At 48.4% G+C, this 18941-nt stretch overlaps 1 protein-coding gene across 1 annotated transcript in view; it reads left to right on the forward strand.

Moving 5' to 3' along the window:
- The first annotated feature begins 8248 nt into the window (after window positions 1-8248).
- The window catches only part of LOC134966846 (ephrin type-A receptor 8-like), a 196577-nt gene continuing 185884 nt past the window's right edge, over window positions 8249-18941 (forward strand). The window contains exons 1-2 of the mRNA XM_063943890.1: window positions 8249-8264; window positions 14155-14723. Coding sequence (XP_063799960.1) covers window positions 8249-8264; window positions 14155-14723 — 585 coding nt within the window. The remainder of the gene's footprint in view (window positions 8265-14154; window positions 14724-18941) is intronic.

Genomic DNA, 18941 nt, shown 5'->3' on the forward strand with positions numbered 1-18941 from the left:
AAGCATGTGAGACACGTGTAGACAAGCGCAGGTGAGATATGTGTGAGGACTGGAAGCATGTGTGTCACGTGTAGACAAGCGCAGGTGCGATATGTGTGAAGACTGAATGCATGTGAGACACGTGTAGACAAGCACAGGTGCGATATGTGTGAGGACTGGAAGCATGTGAGACACGTGTAGACAAGCACAGGTGCGATATATGTGAGGACTAGATGCATGTGAGATACGTGTAGACAAACACAGGTGCGATATGTGTGAGGACTGGAAGCATGTGAGACACGTGTAGACAAGCACAGGTGCGATATGTGTGAGGACTGGAAGCATGTGTGTCACGTGTAGACAAGCGCAGGTGCGATATGTGTGAGGACTGGAAGCATGTGAGACACGTGTAGACAAGCGCAGGTGCGATATGTGTGAGGACTGGAAGCATGTGAGACACGTGTAGACAAGCGAAGGTGCGATATGTGTGAGGACTGGAAGCATGTGAGTCACGTGTAGACAAGCGCATGTGCGATATGTGTGAGGACTGGAAGCATGTGAGTCATGTGTAGACAAGCGCAGGTGTGATATGTGTGAGAAGTGGAAGCATGTGAGTCACGTGTAGACAAGCGCAGGGGCGATATGTGTGAGGACTGGAAGCATGTGAGTTACGTGTAGACAATGCACATGCGATATGTGTGAGGACTGGAAGCATGTGAGTCACGTGTAGACAAGTGCAGTTGCGATAAGTGTGAGGACTGGAAGCATGTGAGTCACATGTAGACAAGCACAGGTGCGATATGTGTGAGGACTGGAAGCATGTGAGTCACGTGTAGACAAGCACAGGTGCGATATGTGTGAGGACTGGAAGCATGTGAGTGACATGTAGACAAGCACAGGTGCGATATGTGTGAGGAACAGAAGCATGTGTGTCACGTGTAGACAAGCGTAGGTGCAATATATGTGAAGACTGGAAGCATGTGAGTCACGTGTAGACAAGCACAGGTGCGATATGTGTGAGGACTGGAAGCATGTAAGTCACGTGTAGACAAGCACTGGTGCGATATGTGTGAGGACTGGAAGCATGTGAGTCATGTGTAGACAAGCGCAGGTGCGATATGTGTGAGGACTGGAAGCATGTAAGACACGTGTAGACAAGCACAGGTGCGATATGTGTGAGGACTGGAAGCATGTGAGTCACGTGTAGACAAGCACAGGTGCGATATGTGTGAGGACTGGAAGCATGTGAGACACGTGTAGACAAGCGCAGGTTTGATATGTGTGAGGACTGGATGCATGTGAGTCACGTGTAGACAAGCGCAGGGGCGATATGTGTGAGGACTGGAAGCATGTGAGTTACGTGTAGACAATGCACATGCGATATGTGTGAGGACTGGAAGCATGTGAGTTACGTGTAGACAAGCGCAGATACGATATATGTGAGGACTGGAAGCATGTGAGACACGTGTAGACAAGCGCAAGTGAGATATGTGTGAGGACTGGAACCATGTGAGACACGTGTAGACAAGCGCAGGTGAGATATGTGTGAGGACTGGAAGCATGTGAGACACGTGTAGACAAGCGCAGGTGAGATATGTGTGAGGACTGGAAGCATGTGAGACACGTGTAGACAAGCGCAGGTGAGATATGTGTGAGGACTGGAAGCATGTGTGTCACGTGTAGACAAGCGCAGGTGCGATATGTGTGAAGACTGGATGCATGTGAGACACGTGTAGACAAGCACAGGTGCGATATGTGTGAGGACTGGAAGCATGTGAGACACGTGTAGACAAGCACAGGTGCGATATATGTGAGGACTAGATGCATGTGAGATACGTGTAGACAAACACAGGTGCGATATGTGTGAGGACTGGAAGCATGTGAGACACGTGTAGACAAGCACAGGTGCGATATGTGTGAGGACTGGAAGCATGTGTGTCACGTGTAGACAAGCGCAGGTGCGATATGTGTGAGGACTGGAAGCATGTGATACACGTGTAGACAAGCGCAGCTGCGATATGTGTGAGGACTGGAAGCATGTGAGACACGTGTAGACAAGCGAAGGTGCGATATGTGTGAGGACTGGAAGCATGTGAGTCATGTGTAGACAAGCGCAGGTGTGATATGTGTGAGAAGTGGAAGCATGTGAGTCACGTGTAGACAAGCGCAGGGGCGATATGTGTGAGGACTGGAAGCATGTGAGTTACGTGTAGACAATGCACATGCGATATGTGTGAGGACTGGAAGCAAGTGAGTCACGTGTAGACAAGTGCAGGTGCGATAAGTGTGAGGACTGGAAGCATGTGAGTCACATGTAGACAAGCACAGGTGCGATATGTGTGAGGACTGGAAGCATGTGAGTCACGTGTAGACAAGCACAGGTGCGATATGTGTGAGGACTGGAAGCATGTGAGTGACATGTAGACAAGCACAGGTGCGATATGTGTGAGGAACAGAAGCATGTGTGTCACGTGTAGACAAGCGTAGGTGCGATATATGTGAAGACTGGAAGCATGTGAGTCACGTGTAGACAAGCACAGGTGCGATATGTGTGAGGACTGGAAGCATGTAAGTCACGTGTAGACAAGCACTGGTGCGATATGTGTGAGGACTGGAAGCATGTGAGTCACGTGTAGACAAGCGCAGGTGCGATATGTGTGAGGACTGGAAGCATGTGAGACACGTGTAGACAAGCACAGGTGCGATATGTGTGAGGACTGGAAGCATGTGAGTCACGTGTAGACAAGCACAGGTGCGATATGTGTGAGGACTGGAAGCATGTGAGACACGTGTAGCAAGCACAGGTGCGATATGTGTTTGAACTGTAAGCATGTGTGTCACGTGTAGACAAGCGCAGGTTCGATATGTGTGAGGACTGGAAGCATGTTAGACACGTGTAGACAAGCGCAGGTGCGATATGTGTGTGGACTGGAAGCATGTGAGACACGTGTAGACAAGCGCAGGTGCGATATGTGTGAAGAATTGAAGCATGTGTATCACGTTTAGACAAGCGCAGGTGTGATATGTGTGAGGGCTGGATGGATGTGAGACACGTGTAGACAAGCACAGGTGTGATATGTGTGAGGACTGGAAGCATGTGAGACACGTGTAGACAAGCACAGGTGCGATATGTATGAGGACTGGAAGCATGTGAGTCACGTGTAGACCAGCACTGGTGCGATATGTGTGAGGACTGGAAGCATGTGAGTCACGTGTAGACAAGCACAGGTGCGATATGTGTGAGGACTGGAAGCATGTGTGTCACGTGTAGACAAGCGCAGGTGCGATATGTGTGAGGACTGGAAGCATGTGAGACACGTGTAGACAAGCACAGGTGCGATATGTGTGAGGACTGGAAGCATGTGTGTCACGTGTAGACAAGCACTGGTGCGATATGTGTGAGGACTGGAAGCATGTGAGACATGTGTAGACAAGCGCAGGTGAGATATGTGTGAGGACTGGAAGCATGTGAGACACGTGTAGACAAGCGCAGGTGAGATATGTGTGAGTACTGGAAGCATGTGAGACACGTGTAGACAAGCGCAGGTGAGATATGTGTGAGGACTGGAAGCATGTGAGACACGTGTAGACAAGCGCAGGTGAGATATGTGTGAGGACTGAAAGCATGTGAGACACGTGTAGACAAGCCCAGGTGTGATATGTGTGAGGACTGGAAGCATGTGAGACACGTGTAGACAAGCGCAGGTGAGATATGTGTGAGGACTGGATGCATGTGAGACACGTGTAGACAAGCACAGGTGCGATATGTGTGAGGACTGGAAGCATGTGAGACACGTGTAGACAAGCACAGGTGTGATATGTGTGAGGACTGGAAGCATGTGAGACACGTGTAGACAAGCGCAGACGAGATATGTGTGAGGACTGGAAGCATGTGTGTCACGTGTAGGCAAGCGCAGGTGAGATATGTGTGAGGACTGGAAGCATGTGAGACATGTGTAGACAAGCGCAGATGAGATATGTGTGAGTACTGGAAGCATGTGTGACACGTGTAGACAAGCTCAGGTGAGATATGTGTGAGGACTGGAAGCATGTGTGTCACGTGTAGACAAGCGCAGATGCGATATGTGTGAGGACTGATATGCATGTGAGACACGTGTAGACAAGCACAGGTGCGATATGTGTGAGGACTGGAAGCATGTGAGACACGTGTAGACAAGCACAGGTGCGATATATGGGAGGACTGGAAGCATGTGAGACACGTGTAGACAAGCACAGCTGCGATATGTGTGAGGACTGGAAGCATGTGAGTCACGTGTAGACAAGCACAGCTGCGATATTTGTGAGGACTGGAAGCATGTGTGTCACGTGTAGACAAGCACAGGTGCGATATGTGTGAGGACTGGAAGCATGTGAGACACATGTAGACAAGCACAGGTGCGATATGTGTGAGGACTGGAAGCATGTGAGACATGTGTAGACAAGCACAGGTGCGATATGTGTGAGGACTGGAAGCATGTGTGTCACGTGTAGACAAGCACAGGTGCGATATGTGTGAGGACTGGAAGCATGTGTGTCACGTATAGACAAGCGCAGGTGCGATATGTGTGAGGACTGGAAGCATGTGAGTCATGTGTAGACAAGCGCAGGTGTGATATGTGTGAGAAGTGGAAGCATGTGAGTCACGTGTAGACAAGCGCAGGGGCGATATGTGTGAGGACTGGAAGCATGTGAGTTACGTGTAGACAATGCACATGCGATATGTGTGAGGACTGGAAGCATGTGAGTCACGTGTAGACAAGTGCAGGTGCGATAAGTGTGAGGACTGGAAGCATGTGAGTCACATGTAGACAAGCACAGGTGCGATATGTGTGAGGACTGGAAGCATGTGAGTCACGTGTAGACAAGCACAGGTGCGATATGTGTGAGGACTGATATGCATGTGAGACACGTGTAGACAAGCACAGGTGCGATATGTGTGAGGACTGGAAGCATGTGAGACACGTGTAGACAAGCGCAGGTGAGATATGTGTGAGGACTGGAAGCATGTGAGACACGTGTAGACAAGCGCAGGTGAGATATGTGTGAGGACTGGAAGCATGTGAGACACGTGTAGACAAGCGCAGGTGAGATATGTGTGAGGACTGGAAGCATGTGAGACACGTGTAGACAAGCCCAGGTGAGATATATGTGAGGACTGGAAGCATGTGAGACACGTGTAGACAAGCGCAGGTGAGATATGTGTGAGGACTGGAAGCATGTGTGTCACGTGTAGACAAGCACAGGTGCGATATGTGTGAGGACTGGATGCATGTGAGACACGTGTAGACAAGCACAGGTGCGATATGTGTGAGGACTGGAAGCATGTGAGACACGTGTAGACAAGCACAGGTGTGATATGTGTGAGGACTGGAAGCATGTGAGACACGTGTAGACAAGCGCAGACGAGATATGTGTGAGGACTGGAAGCATGTGTGTCACGTGTAGGCAAGCGCAGGTGAGATATGTGTGAGGACTGGAAGCATGTGAGACATGTGTAGACAAGTGCAGATGAGATATGTGTGAGGACTGGAAGCATGTGTGACACGTGTAGACAAGCGAAGGTGAGATATGTGTGAGGACTGGAAGCATGTGAGACACGTGTAGACAAGCGCAGGTGAGATATGTGTGAGGACTGGAAGCATGTGTGTCACGTGTAGACAAGCGCAGGTGCGATATGTGTGAGGACTGATATGCATGTGAGACACGTGTAGACAAGCACAGGTGCGATATGTGTGAGGACTGGAAGCATGTGAGACACGTGTAGACAAGCTCAGGTGCGATATGTGTGAGGACTGGAAGCATGTGAGACACATGTAGACAAGCACAGGTGCGATATGTGTGAGGACTGGAAGCATGTGTGTCACGTGTAGACAAGCGCAGGTGCGATATGTGTGAGGACTGGAAGTATGTGAGTCACGTGTAGACAAGCGCAGGTGTGATATGTGTGAGGACTGGAAGTATGTGAGTCACGTGTAGACAAGCGCAGGTGCGATATGTGTGAGGACTGGAAGCATGTGAGACACATGTAGACAAGCACAGGTGCGATATGTGTGAGGACTGGAAGCATGTGTGTCACGTGTAGACAAGCGCAGGTGCGATATGTGTGAGGACTGGAAGTATGTGAGTCACGTGTAGACAAGCGCAGGTGTGATATGTGTGAGGACTGGAAGTATGTGAGTCACGTGTAGACAAGCGCAGGTGTGATATGTGTGAGGACTGGAAGCATGTGAGTCATGTGTAGACAAGCACTGGTGCGATATGTGTGAGGACTGGAAGCATGTGAGTCATGTGTAGACGAGCACAGGTGCGATATGTGTGAGGACTGGAAGCATGTGAGACACGTGTAGACAAGCGCAGGTGTGATATGTGTGAGGACTGGAAGCATGTGAGACACGTGTAGACAAGCACTGGTGCGATATGTGTGAGGACTGGAAGCATGTGAGTCACGTGTAGAGAAGCGCAGGTGCGATATGTGTGAGGACTGGAAGCATGTGTGTCACGTTTAGACAAGTGCAGGTGCGATATGTGTGAGGACTGGAAGCATGTGAGTCATGTGTAGACGAGCACAGGTGCGATATGTGTGAGGACTGGAAGCATGTGAGACACGTGTAGACAAGCGCAGGTGTGATATGTGTGTGGACTGGAAGTATGTGAGTCACGTGTAGACAAGCGCAGGTGTGATATGTGTGAGGACTGGAAGCATGTGAGTCATGTGTAGACAAGCACTGGTGCGATATGTGTGATGACTGGAAGCATGTGAGTCATGTGTAGACGAGCACAGGTGCGATATGTGTGAGGACTGGAAGCATGTGAGACACGTGTAGACAAGCGCAGGTGTGATATGTGTGAGGACTGGAAGCATGTGAGACACGTGTAGACAAGCACTGGTGCGATATGTGTGAGGACTGGAAGCATGTGAGTCACGTGTAGAGAAGCGCAGGTGCGATATGTGTGAGGACTGGAAGCATGTGTGTCACGTGTAGACAAGCGCAGGTGCGATATGTGTGAGGACTGGAAGCATGTGTGTCACGTTTAGACAAGTGCAGGTGCGATATGTGTGAGGACTGGAAGCATGTGAGTCATGTGTAGACGAGCACAGGTGCGATATGTGTGAGGACTGGAAGCATGTGAGACACGTGTAGACAAGCGCAGGTGAGATATGTGTGAGGACTGGAAGCATGTGAGACACGTGTAGACAAGCACTGGTGCGATATGTGTGAGGACTGGAAGCATGTGAGTCACGTGTAGAGAAGCGCAGGTGCGATATGTGTGAGGACTGGAAGTATGTGAGTCATGTGTAGACAAGTGCAGGTGTGATATGTGTGAGGACTGGAAGTATGTGAGTCATGTGTAGACAAGTGCAGGTGTGATATGTGTGAGGACTGGAAGTATGTGAGTCATGTGTAGACAAGTTCAGGTGTGATATGTGTGAGGACTGGAAGTATGTGAGTCATGTGTAGACAAGTGCAGGTGTGATATGTGTGAGGACTGGAAGTATGTGAGTCATGTGTAGACAAGTGCAGGTGTGATATGTGTGAGGACTGGAAGCATGTGTGTCACGTGTAGACAAGCGCAGGTGCGATAAGTGTGAAGAATTGAAGCATGTGAGTTACGGGGGTTTTATCGCATTTTCACTTTAGTACATCCCGCCCATACTGTGACATCATCATCTGCACCTGAGCTTACTACCGGCCATGTACCTATGTACTGTACCCCATTACATTGCCTGCTATAATCTCTATCCTGATGTATCACCTACAGATAAAGTCATTTCCACACTTCAATAAGTATAATGTACAGACTAATACGGATGCTCTAGAAATGTGAATGTGTGAATCCATGTTGTGGTTGTGTGGTGTGAAGGACAGTTTGTGTCACTGTGTTTTGTGTATATATGTGTCACTTCGCATTATCACCAACTAGGCTTTTTTGCATTCGTGTGCTACTATTTATATTTAGTTCCATGTTGCTAGGCAACCTAATGATGCTCTGACGTCAATGGAGATCACTGAGCAGTGTAGTAGCTGGGAGGGTGTGAGGGGGATCACTGAGGAACAATCAGCATTTCATTAGTAGCAGCGGTAACCTTGTCCCCAATCACCTCACTCAGCAGCAGATCCCACATTGTATGGAAGTCACGATGAGGAAATGATCTGATGCTGCGTAGTCTCCCTCCTTCTCTTTCCTGCAGCATTCCCTTTCATTGCTCTCCTCATCTTCTCACTACATGTGGTGCTTGTTTTCCAGGTAAACAGAGAGTAGACCAATCATGACGGTTATATTAGGTACATCAATTCACCAAAACTGATGAGTGTACGGGTATTTGTGGTGAGAAAAGACATCATAGTTCTATAAATGATAACCTCAGAGCCCCCCCCTTCCTCCCCCCGGATAACGATGCAGCTCTAAGGTTACACAGATTACCTCAATTATATGGAACAAAATGATGAATATATTCTTTGTAATATAGGAGCAGGTGGATATACAGTAGCACTACATATGGAATTACTGGTGTACTGTCTGCTGAGAGGCCGCCAGTCTCAACCGCCATCAGTTCCTTCGCCCATTTCATGTTAGCTGGTCATTTCCACCGAGCGGCAGATGGATTTCTGATTTTCATTTTGCTTGAGCTCTACAGCCTGCGGAATGAGCTAAAAATAGCTGTGGCCAGAAATAGCTCCTTCTCCCCCCGACAGTCATTGTGTGAGGGGGAGAGCTGCCCGGCACTGCTTACACATATATTTTTATGTCCCTCCAAAGATGTTTGCTGAACAGATTATAATAATAGCATAATGTTGTTGATGATGCTGAGAATAATATTATCAGTAATAATAGAAATGTCATGTTTATTGTATATCTGTGTAGGTGTCCTCAGTAATTAGCAATGCAGCATGAGTATGTAGAAACAGATATATAATGCATAGTTTATGTGCTTCATGAAACTGTGCCTCTATGCAGTGTCCACAGGGGATCATTCCGAGTTGATCGCTCGCTAGCAGTTTTTAGCAGCAGTGCAAAAGCTAAACCGCCGCCCTCTGGGAGTGTATCTTAACTTAGCAGAAGTGCGAACGAAAGAATCGCAGAGCGGCTACAAAAAGAAATTGTGCAGTTTCTGAGTAGCTCCAGACCTACTCCTAGCTAGCGATCACTTCAGACTGTTCAGTTCCGGATTTGACGTCACAAACATGCCCTGCGTTCGCCCAGACACGCCTGCGTTTTTCCTGGCATGCCTGCGTTTTTCCTGGCACGCCTGCGTTTTATCGATCACTCCCTGAAAACGGTCAGTTGACACCCAGAAACGCCCCCTTCCTGTCAATCAATCTGCGGCCAGCACTGTGACTGAAAAGCTTAGCTAGACCTTGTGTGAAACTACTTCAGCCAATGTGAAAGTACGTCGCGTGTGCGCATTGCGCCGCATGCGCAGAAGTGCCTTTTTTTGCATTATCGCTGCACAGCGAACATTTTCAGATAGCGATCAACTTGGAATGACCCCCACTGACCCTCTAACACAGTATATCACCCCAGCATGCTCAATACTTACTAGTCATTAACTACCCCAATATGCCCTACTGCTTCATATGAGGTTTCTGTCTTCCATGAACTTGCCTTAGAACACCTGCGTTATGGTTGGACATTTGCCCATGGTTTCAACTAAACCTAATATTGCCGAGCACTGTTTCTCTGTTATTTCGTTTTTTCTATTTGTATATATTTCATGACCTAACTATAAGTGTTCCCTCCATAAAGTGAGAACTCCATCTCTCCCCAATACAAGTTTGTGTATTTACTGCAGAAGGAGCACCACCGAACAACCAAAGAGACAACATTTGCTTCATGTTCTTTGCAATTTTAGTTTTTATATACTGTATTCATATTTATTTGAATCTATCTTGTGCAAAAACCATCACCTTCTTCCTGGTCATTCATTGTGTGCAATGTATTGTCAATTCCTGCTCAACTCTTGTGTGGTTAATAGAAAAGCAAATGACTGAGAAATAGGCATATATAATTATATTTCATAAAAATGATAATTTAATTCATGATACATCCAAGGTAAAGATGTGGCATACACCCTCACAGTACTTGTAATTGCAGTGCTATATATTACATTGGATATACTGTAATACAAATCTACTGTGATGTCTACTTTTAGTTACATTACAGTACTATGGGGGTCATTCCGAGTTGATCGCTAGCGGATTCCTTTCGCAGCGCAGCGATCAGGTCAAAAAATGGCAATTCTGCGTATGCGTATGGGGCGCACGCGCGTCGTATTTTCACAAAAGCCGATGTAGTTTTACACAAGCTCTAGCGACGGTTTTCAGTCGCTCTGCTGATAGTTGAGTGATTGACAGGAAGTGGGTGTTTCTGGGTGGTAACTGACCGTTTTCGGGGAGTGTGTGTAAAAACGCAGGCGGGCCAGATAAAAATGCAGGAGTGGCTGGGGAAACGGGGGAGTGGCTGGGTGAACGCAGGGCGTGTTTGTGACATCAAAACAGGAACTAAATAGTCTGAAGTGATCGCAGTGTAGGAGTAGGTCTGGAGCTACTCAGAAACTGCAAAATCTTTTTATGTAGCAGCGCTGCGATCCTTTCGTTCGCACTTCTGCTAAGCTAAGATACACTCCCAGAGGGCGGCGGCCTAGCGTTTGCACGACTGCTAAAAGCAACTAGCGAGCAAACAACTCAGAATAAGGGCCAATATGTCTACAATATATAGCAGATTTGTCTCATATCCTAAAGCACTATAAATGAATAGCTCTGCCAGCTGATATGAAACCAGGGGAGAAAGCTGTATTGCTGTTTAATTGGCCTTTACAGGAAACTGAGGGACTGACGAAGAGTTGCAGATAAGTCTGTTCTTTGATTGTATTGTACATGCTCCATAGCCGCACATATACACCTTGGAGCAACTACGGGGGGATCAGAGCCATAAGTCTCTCAGCCACACGTCCACTTGCAGATGAGTGGGTGTACCTGTCAGAGCCTGGGTATTTGCACAAAGAATAATTCTAGTGATAGTGTGCCCAGAGGTGTAGCTAGGGGCCTGGAGCAAGGGTATGTTTCGGCGCCCCCTCTCCTGTACTCAATTGGGGGCATGTTATATTTGAAAAGAACAAAATATTTTAAGATCCTAAATTGGTCCCAGGGCCAGTTCTAGACCTTGTGGAGCTCAGGACGTAAGTTTCCTTTGGGTGCCCCCATGCATAAAATAGGTACAGTGTGCGCTGAAAGCATGCAACAAAAATATAGGAGCGTAGCTTCATTGGGAAGGGGCGTGGCAACAGAATAGTACCAATTCACATTACACTGCACAGTATTGTCCATTATTCACTTTACGCCACACAGTAGAGCCTCTTATACATGTTACACAACACAGTAGAGCCGCTCATACATGTTACTCTGCAGCTTTGAAAGCAGAGAGAGGTGCTATAGCAATGTAGAGAGAGGTGCTGTAGCAGCTGGGGCCGAGAGAGGTGCTATAGCAATGTAGAGAGAGGTGCCGTATCAGCTGGGGCAGAGAGAGGTGCTATAGCAATGTAGAGAGAGGTGCTGTAGCAGCTGGGGCAGAGAGAGGTGCTGTAGCAGCTGGGGCAGAGAGAGGTGCTATAGCAATGTAGAGAGAGGTGCCGTATCAGCTGGGGCAGAGAGAGGTGCTATAGCAATGTAGAGAGAGGTGCTGTAGCAGCTGGGGCAGAGAGAGGTGCTGTAGCAGCTGGGGCAGAGAGAGGTGCTATAGCAATGTAGAGAGAAGTGCTGTAGCAGCTGGGGCAGAGAGAGGTGCTATAGCAATGTAGAGAGAGGTGCTGTAGCAGCTGTGGCAGAGAGAGGTGCTATAGCAATGTAGAGAGAGGTGCTGTAGCAGCTGGGGCAGAGATAGGTGCTATAGCAATGTAGAGAGAGGTGCTGTAGCAGCTGGGGCAGAGAGAGGTGCTATAGCAATGTAGAGAGAGATGCTGGGGCAGAGAGAGGTGCTATAGCAATGTAGAGAGAGATGCTGTAGCAGCTGGGGCAGAGAGATGTGCTATAGAAATGTAGAGAGAGATGCTGTAGCAGCTGGGGCAGAGAGAGGTGCTATAGCAATGTAGAGAGAGATGCTGTAGCAGCTGGGGCAGAGAGAGGTGCTATAGCAATGTAGAGAGAGATGATGGGGCAGAGAGATGTGCTATAGCAATGTAGAGAGAGGTGCTGTAGCAGCTGGGGCAGAGAGAGGTGCTATAGCAATGTAGAGAGAGGTGCTGTAGCAGCTGGGGCCGAGAGAGGTGCTATAGCAATGTGGAGAGAGGTGCTGTAGCAGCTGGGGCAGAGAGAGGTGCTATAGCAATGTAGAGAGAAATGCTGTAGCAGCTGGGGCAGAGAGAGGTGCTATAGCAATGTAGAGAGAGATGCTGTAGCAGCTGGGGCAGAGAGAGGTGCTATAGCAATGTAGAGAGAGGTGCTGTAGCAGCTGGGGCAGAGAGAGGTGCTATAGCAATGTAGAGACAGGTGCTGTAGCAGCTGGGGCCGAGAGAGGTGCTATAGCAATGTAGAGAGAGGTGCTGTAGCAGCTGGGGCAGAGAGAGGTGCTATAGCAATGTAGAGAGAGGTGCTGTAGCAGCTGGGGCAGAGAGAGGTGCTATAGCAATGTAGAGAGAGATGCTGTAGCAGCTGGGGCAGAGAGAGGTGCTATAGCAATGTAGAGAGAGGTGCTGTAGCAGCTGGGGCAGAGAGAGGTGCTATAGCAATGTAGAGAGAGGTGCTGTAGCAGCTGGGGCAGAGAGAGGTGCTATAGCAATGTAGAGAGAGGTGCTGTAGCAGCTGGGGCAGAGAGAGGTGCTATAGCAATGTAGAGAGAGGTGCTGTAGCAGACAGGGCAGAGAGGGTGCTGCAACAGCCGAGGCAGAGAGAGGAGCTGCAGCAGCTGAAACAGAAAGAGGTGCTGCAGCAGCCAGGAAAGATACAGGTGTTGCAGCAGCCTGGACAGAGTGAGGTGCTGCGGTAGTTGAGACAGAGAGTGGTGTCGGAGAACCTGGGACAGAAGTGACCCTGCTGCACAGCTACAAGCACATAGTGAGACGTATAAAGAGGACGGGCAGAGCTTCAGCATGTGCCGGCTGTCAGTGTCTCCTGCTGTCACCTCTGGCCTGCTCTATTTCCTACCTAGTCTCTGAGTCAGTGTGCGCCCCTCTGCTTCTCCTCCTCCTGACCTGCAGTTGCCTGTACGGAGGCCCATGGTATATCGGGCGGAGGGGAGGGAGATGCAGGTGGTGGTGAGCTGTCTAACTTTTCTGGCGCTCGAAGCTCGAGCTCCACCTAAGCCACCCACGCTACACCCCTGAGTGTGCCATGTGCAAGTAGATAGAGTTGCCAGCTATTCCACAGTTAGCTTTTGCAGAGATCCGTGTGAGTGCTCTTACGCCAGGAATACAGGCAAACATACAACCATGTATACAGATCAAAGATCTGCAAACATTTCTGAGCATGTAATATTGCCATATATGCAACCAGCTGCGTGCAACTTGGAATCAGACCCCGGATTTCTATACAATGTTCTGTGTCTTGTGAACACAGTTGTAGTAACGTATTTACTAAGGTCTATTCAACTGGCAATAGTCCAAGTTCCGCCTGCTAAGAGAGACAGCCTCGATGGGGCGGCGAGTTAGATAGACAGCTACTCTGTGTATATTCCTTGTTGGTTTTGTACATTTATCATATGAGCCTGTCGTATGCATGAGTGTTACGCTAAAGCCATTAACACTGACTCAATAATTCACTGATTCTATTACCATTTCCAGATCGTCCAGCTGTGCAGGTGGATTGTAGATGGGGGTCGGGGGAGACTCTAGGACACTGGACGAAGCAGAAAGTTAAACTGTAGTAATATTCAGTGTAAATAACTTACTCCATCAGCACCAGGTCTGAGGAATACTGTCTACATATAGACATAGCACATATATACCCTCCCAGCTCTGCAACGTGATTCCCTATAGTGGTAGTGATCCCTATTTTACTGATCTGTGGGAGTTTTAAGAAGCTCCCCAGTCTGTGGCTGACGTGTCCTCGGCTAGTGCGGAGCTGTCCTGTGTGCTGAACCGCGTCTATCGTTCTCTGGCGCTGTCCCTTGTGCTGAACTGCATCTCTCCCCTGTCTCCGGCGCTGTACCTGGTGCTGAACTGCATCTCTCCTCTGTCTCCAGCGCTGTACCTGGTGCTGAACTGCGTCTCACCTCTATCTCCGGCACTGTCCCTGGTGCTGAACTGCGTCTCTCCTTTATCTCCGGCGCTGTCCCTGGTGCTGAACTGCATCTCTCCTCTATCTCTGGTGCTGTCCCTGGTGCTGAACTGCATCTCTCCTTTATCTCCGGTGCTGTCCCTGGTGCTGAACTGCATCTCTCCTCTATCTCTGGCGCTGTCCCTGGTGCTGAACTGCATCTCTCCTTTATCTCCGGCGCTGTCCCTGGTGCTGAACTGCATCTCTCCTCTGTCTCCAGTGCTGTCCCTGGTGCTGAACTGCATCTCTCCTCTGTCTCCAGTGCTGTCCCTGGTGCTGAACTGCATCTCTCCTCTGTCTCCGGTGCTGTCCCTGGTGCTGAAGTGTCTCCCGTGCACGGCGCTGTCCCCGGTGCTGAAGTGTCCCCCGTGTACGGCGCTGTCCCTGGTTCTGAAGGGTCTCCCGTGCACGGCGTTGTCCCTGGTTCTGAAGGGTCTCCCGTGCACGGCGCTGTCCCCGGTGCTGAAGTGTCCCCCGTGTACGGCGCTGTCCCTGGTGCTGAAGTGTCTCCGTGCACGGCGCTGTCCCTGGTTCTGAAGGGTCTCCCGTGCACGGCGCTGTCCCTGGTTCTGAAGGGTCTCCCGTGCACGGCGCTGTCCCCGGTGCTGAAGTGTCTCCCGTGCACGGCGCTGTCCCCGGTGCTGAAGTGTCCCCCGTCTATGTGAGAGAGCCGGTGCGGGAGGGGGAGCCGCGTCGTGACTGCCCTGAGATGCGTCATGAGCAGAGCTGGAGTTCCCTCACAATTCGTGTCATTCCCTCCTGAGCTCGCAGAGAGATGGATGCAGAGCAGCAGAGCGGTGCCCGGAGCACACCCTGTGAGTACATTGGGTGTTGGGAGGGTCACTTGTCAGAGGGTGGGGGGGAGATTGATTGGAAACCATCATAGTGCAGACAATAGAGACATTGGGGGTTCCAGGTTCTCTGGAAACAGAGCAGCACATTTGGGGTGAGCAGGGTCTGCAATGATTGAGGATATGGATTCTCCGGGGTAGGGGGAATGGGGTGCACAGCACAGATAGGGGGCAGGATTAGGGTGTATGAGAATAGAGGAAAGTTTGGGGTGCACAGCAGAGGGAAGTGCACCCTGGTTATGACTTGCCTCCATTTTCATGAAGTAATATGACAGCACAGGAGTCAGACAGAGGAGAATCATTCATGTAAGATGCACATGCGGCCAGTGGGGCAGGACGGTGACATATACACTGATTCCAGTCATCATGTATCACACTCAGCGTGTCACTGTCTATTCTGCATAGTGACTATCATACAGGTCTCCAGTCATCATGTATCACACTCAGCGTGTCACTGTCTATTCTGCATAGTGACTATCATACAGGTCTCCAGTCATCATGTATCACACTCAGCGTGTCACTGTCTATTCTGCATAGTGACTATCATACAGGTCTCCAGTCATCATGTATCACACTCAGCGTGTCACTGTCTATTCTGCATAGTGACTATCATACAGGTCTCCAGTCATCATGTATCACACTCAGCGTGTTACTGTCTATTCTGCATAGTGACTATCATACAGGTCTCCAGTCATCATGTATCACACTCAGCGTGTTACTGTCTATTCTGCATAGTGACTGTCATACAGGTCTCCAGTCATCATGTATCACACTCAGCGTGTCACTGTCTATTCTGCATAGTGACTATCATACAGGTCTCCAGTCATCATGTATCACACTCAGCGTGTCACTGTCTATTCTGCATAGTGACTATCATACAGGTCTCCAGTCATCATGTATCACACTCAGCGTGTCACTGTCTATTCTGCATAGTGACTATCATACAGGTCTCCAGTCATCATGTATCACACTCAGCGTGTCACTGTCTATTCTGCATAGTGACTATCATACAGGTCTCCAGTCATCATGTATCACACTCAGCGTGTTACTGTCTATTCTGCATAGTGACTATCATACAGGTCTCCAGTCATCATGTATCACACTCAGCGTGTCACTGTCTATTCTGCATAGTGACTGTTATACAGGTCTCCAGTCATCATGTATTACACTCAGCGTGTTACTGTCTATTCTGCATAGTGACTGTCATACAGGTCTCCAGTCATCATGTATCACACTCAGCATGTTACTGTCTATTCTGCATAGTGACTGTCATACAGGTCTCCAGTCATCATGTATCACACTCAGCGTGTCACTGTCTATTCTGCATAGTGACTATCATACAGGTCTCCAGTCATCATGTATCACACTCAGCATGTTACTGTCTATTCTGCATAGTGACTGTCATACAGGTCTCCAGTCATCATGTATCACACTCAGCGTGTTACTGTCTATTCTGCATAGTGACTGTCATACAGGTCTCCAGTCATCATGTATCACACTCAGCATGTTACTGTCTATTCTGCATAGTGACTGTCATACAGGTCTCCAGTCATCATGTATCACACTCAGCGTGTTACTGTCTATTCTGCATAGTGACTATCATACAGGTCTCCAGTCATCATGTATCACACTCAGCGTGTTACTGTCTATTCTGCATAGTGACTATCATACAGGTCTCCAGTCATCATGTATCACACTCAGCGTGTTACTGTCTATTCTGCATAGTGACTATCATACAGGTCTCCAGTCATCATGTATCACACTCAGCGTGTCACTGTCTATTCTGCATAGTGACTATCATACAGGTCTCCAGTCATCATGTATCACACTCAGCGTGTCACTGTCTATTCTGCATAGTGACTGTCATACAGGTCTCCAGTCATCATGTATCACACTCAGCGTGTCACTGTCTATTCTGCATAGTGACTATCATACAGGTCTCCAGTCATCATGTATCACACTCAGCGTGTCACTGTCTATTCTGCATAGTGACTATCATACAGGTCTCCAGTCATCATGTATCACACTCAGCGTGTTACTGTCTATTCTGCATAGTGACTATCATACAGGTCTCCAGTCATCATGTATCACACTCAGCGTGTTACTGTCTATTCTGCATAGTGACTATCATACAGGTCTCCAGTCATCATGTATCACACTCAGCGTGTCACTGTCTATTCTGCATAGTGACTATCATACAGGTCTCCAGTCATCATGTATCACACTCAGCGTGTCACTGTCTATTCTGCATAGTGACTATCATACAGGTCTCCAGTCATCATGTATCACACTCAGCGTGTCACTGTCTATTCTGCATAGTGACTATCATACAGGTCTCCAGTCATCATGTATCACACTCAGCGTGTCACTGTCTATTCTGCATAGTGACTATCATACAGGTCTCCAGTCATCATGTATCACACTCAGCGTGTTACTGTCTATTCTGCATAGTGACTATCATACAGGTCTCCAGTCATCATGTATTACACTCAGCGTGTTACTGTCTATTCTGCATAGTGACTATCATACAGGTCTCCAGTCATCATGTATCACACTCAGCGTGTCACTGTCTATTCTGCATAGTGACTATCATACAGGTCTCCAGTCATCATGTATCACACTCAGCGTGTTACTGTCTATTCTGCATAGTGACTATCATACAGGTCTCCAGTCATCATGTATCACACTCAGCGTGTCACTGTCTATTCTGCATAGTGACTATCATACAGGTCTCCAGTCATCATGTATCACACTCAGCGTGTCACTGTCTATTCTGCATAGTGACTATCATACAGGTCTCCAGTCATCATGTATCACACTCAGCGTGTTACTGTCTATTCTGCATAGTGACTATCATACAGGTCTCCAGTCATCATGTATCACACTCAGCGTGTTACTGTCTATTCTGCATAGTGACTATCATACAGGTCTCCAGTCATCATGTATCACACTCAGCGTGTCACTGTCTATTCTGCATAGTGACTGTCATACAGGTCTCCAGTCATCATGTATCACACTCAGCGTGTCACTGTCTATTCTGCATAGTGACTATCATACAGGTCTCCAGTCATCATGTATCACACTCAGCGTGTCACTGTCTATTCTGCATAGTGACTGTCATACAGGTCTCCAGTCATCATGTATCACACTCAGCGTGTCACTGTCTATTCTGCATAGTGACTATCATACAGGTCTCCAGTCATCATGTATCACACTCAGCGTGTCACTGTCTATTCTGCATAGTGACTATCATACAGGTCTCCAGTCATCATGTATCACACTCAGCGTGTCACTGTCTATTCTGCATAGTGACTATCATACAGGTCTCCAGTCATCATGTATCACACTCAGCGTGTCACTGTCTATTCTGCATAGTGACTATCATACAGGTCTCCAGTCATCATGTATCACACTCAGCGTGTCACTGTCTATTCTGCATAGTGACTATCATACAGGTCTCCAGTCATCATGTATCACACTCAGCGTGTCACTGTCTATTCTGCATAGTGACTATCATACAGGTCTCCAGTCATCATGTATCACACTCAGCGTGTCACTGTCTATTCTGCATAGTGACTATCATACAGGTCTCCAGTCATCATGTATCACACTCAGCGTGTCACTGTCTATTCTGCATAGTGACTATCATACAGGTCTCCAGTCATCATGTATCACACTCAGCGTGTCACTGTCTATTCTGCATAGTGACTATCATACAGGTCTCCAGTCATCATGTATCACACTCAGCGTGTCACTGTCTATTCTGCATAGTGACTATCATACAGGTCTCCAGTCATCATGTATCACACTCAGCGTGTCACTGTCTATTCTGCATAGTGACTATCATACAGGTCTCCAGTCA

Source organism: Pseudophryne corroboree, chromosome 10 (assembly GCF_028390025.1).
Source record: "Pseudophryne corroboree isolate aPseCor3 chromosome 10, aPseCor3.hap2, whole genome shotgun sequence".
Lineage (NCBI taxonomy): Eukaryota > Metazoa > Chordata > Amphibia > Anura > Myobatrachidae > Pseudophryne > Pseudophryne corroboree.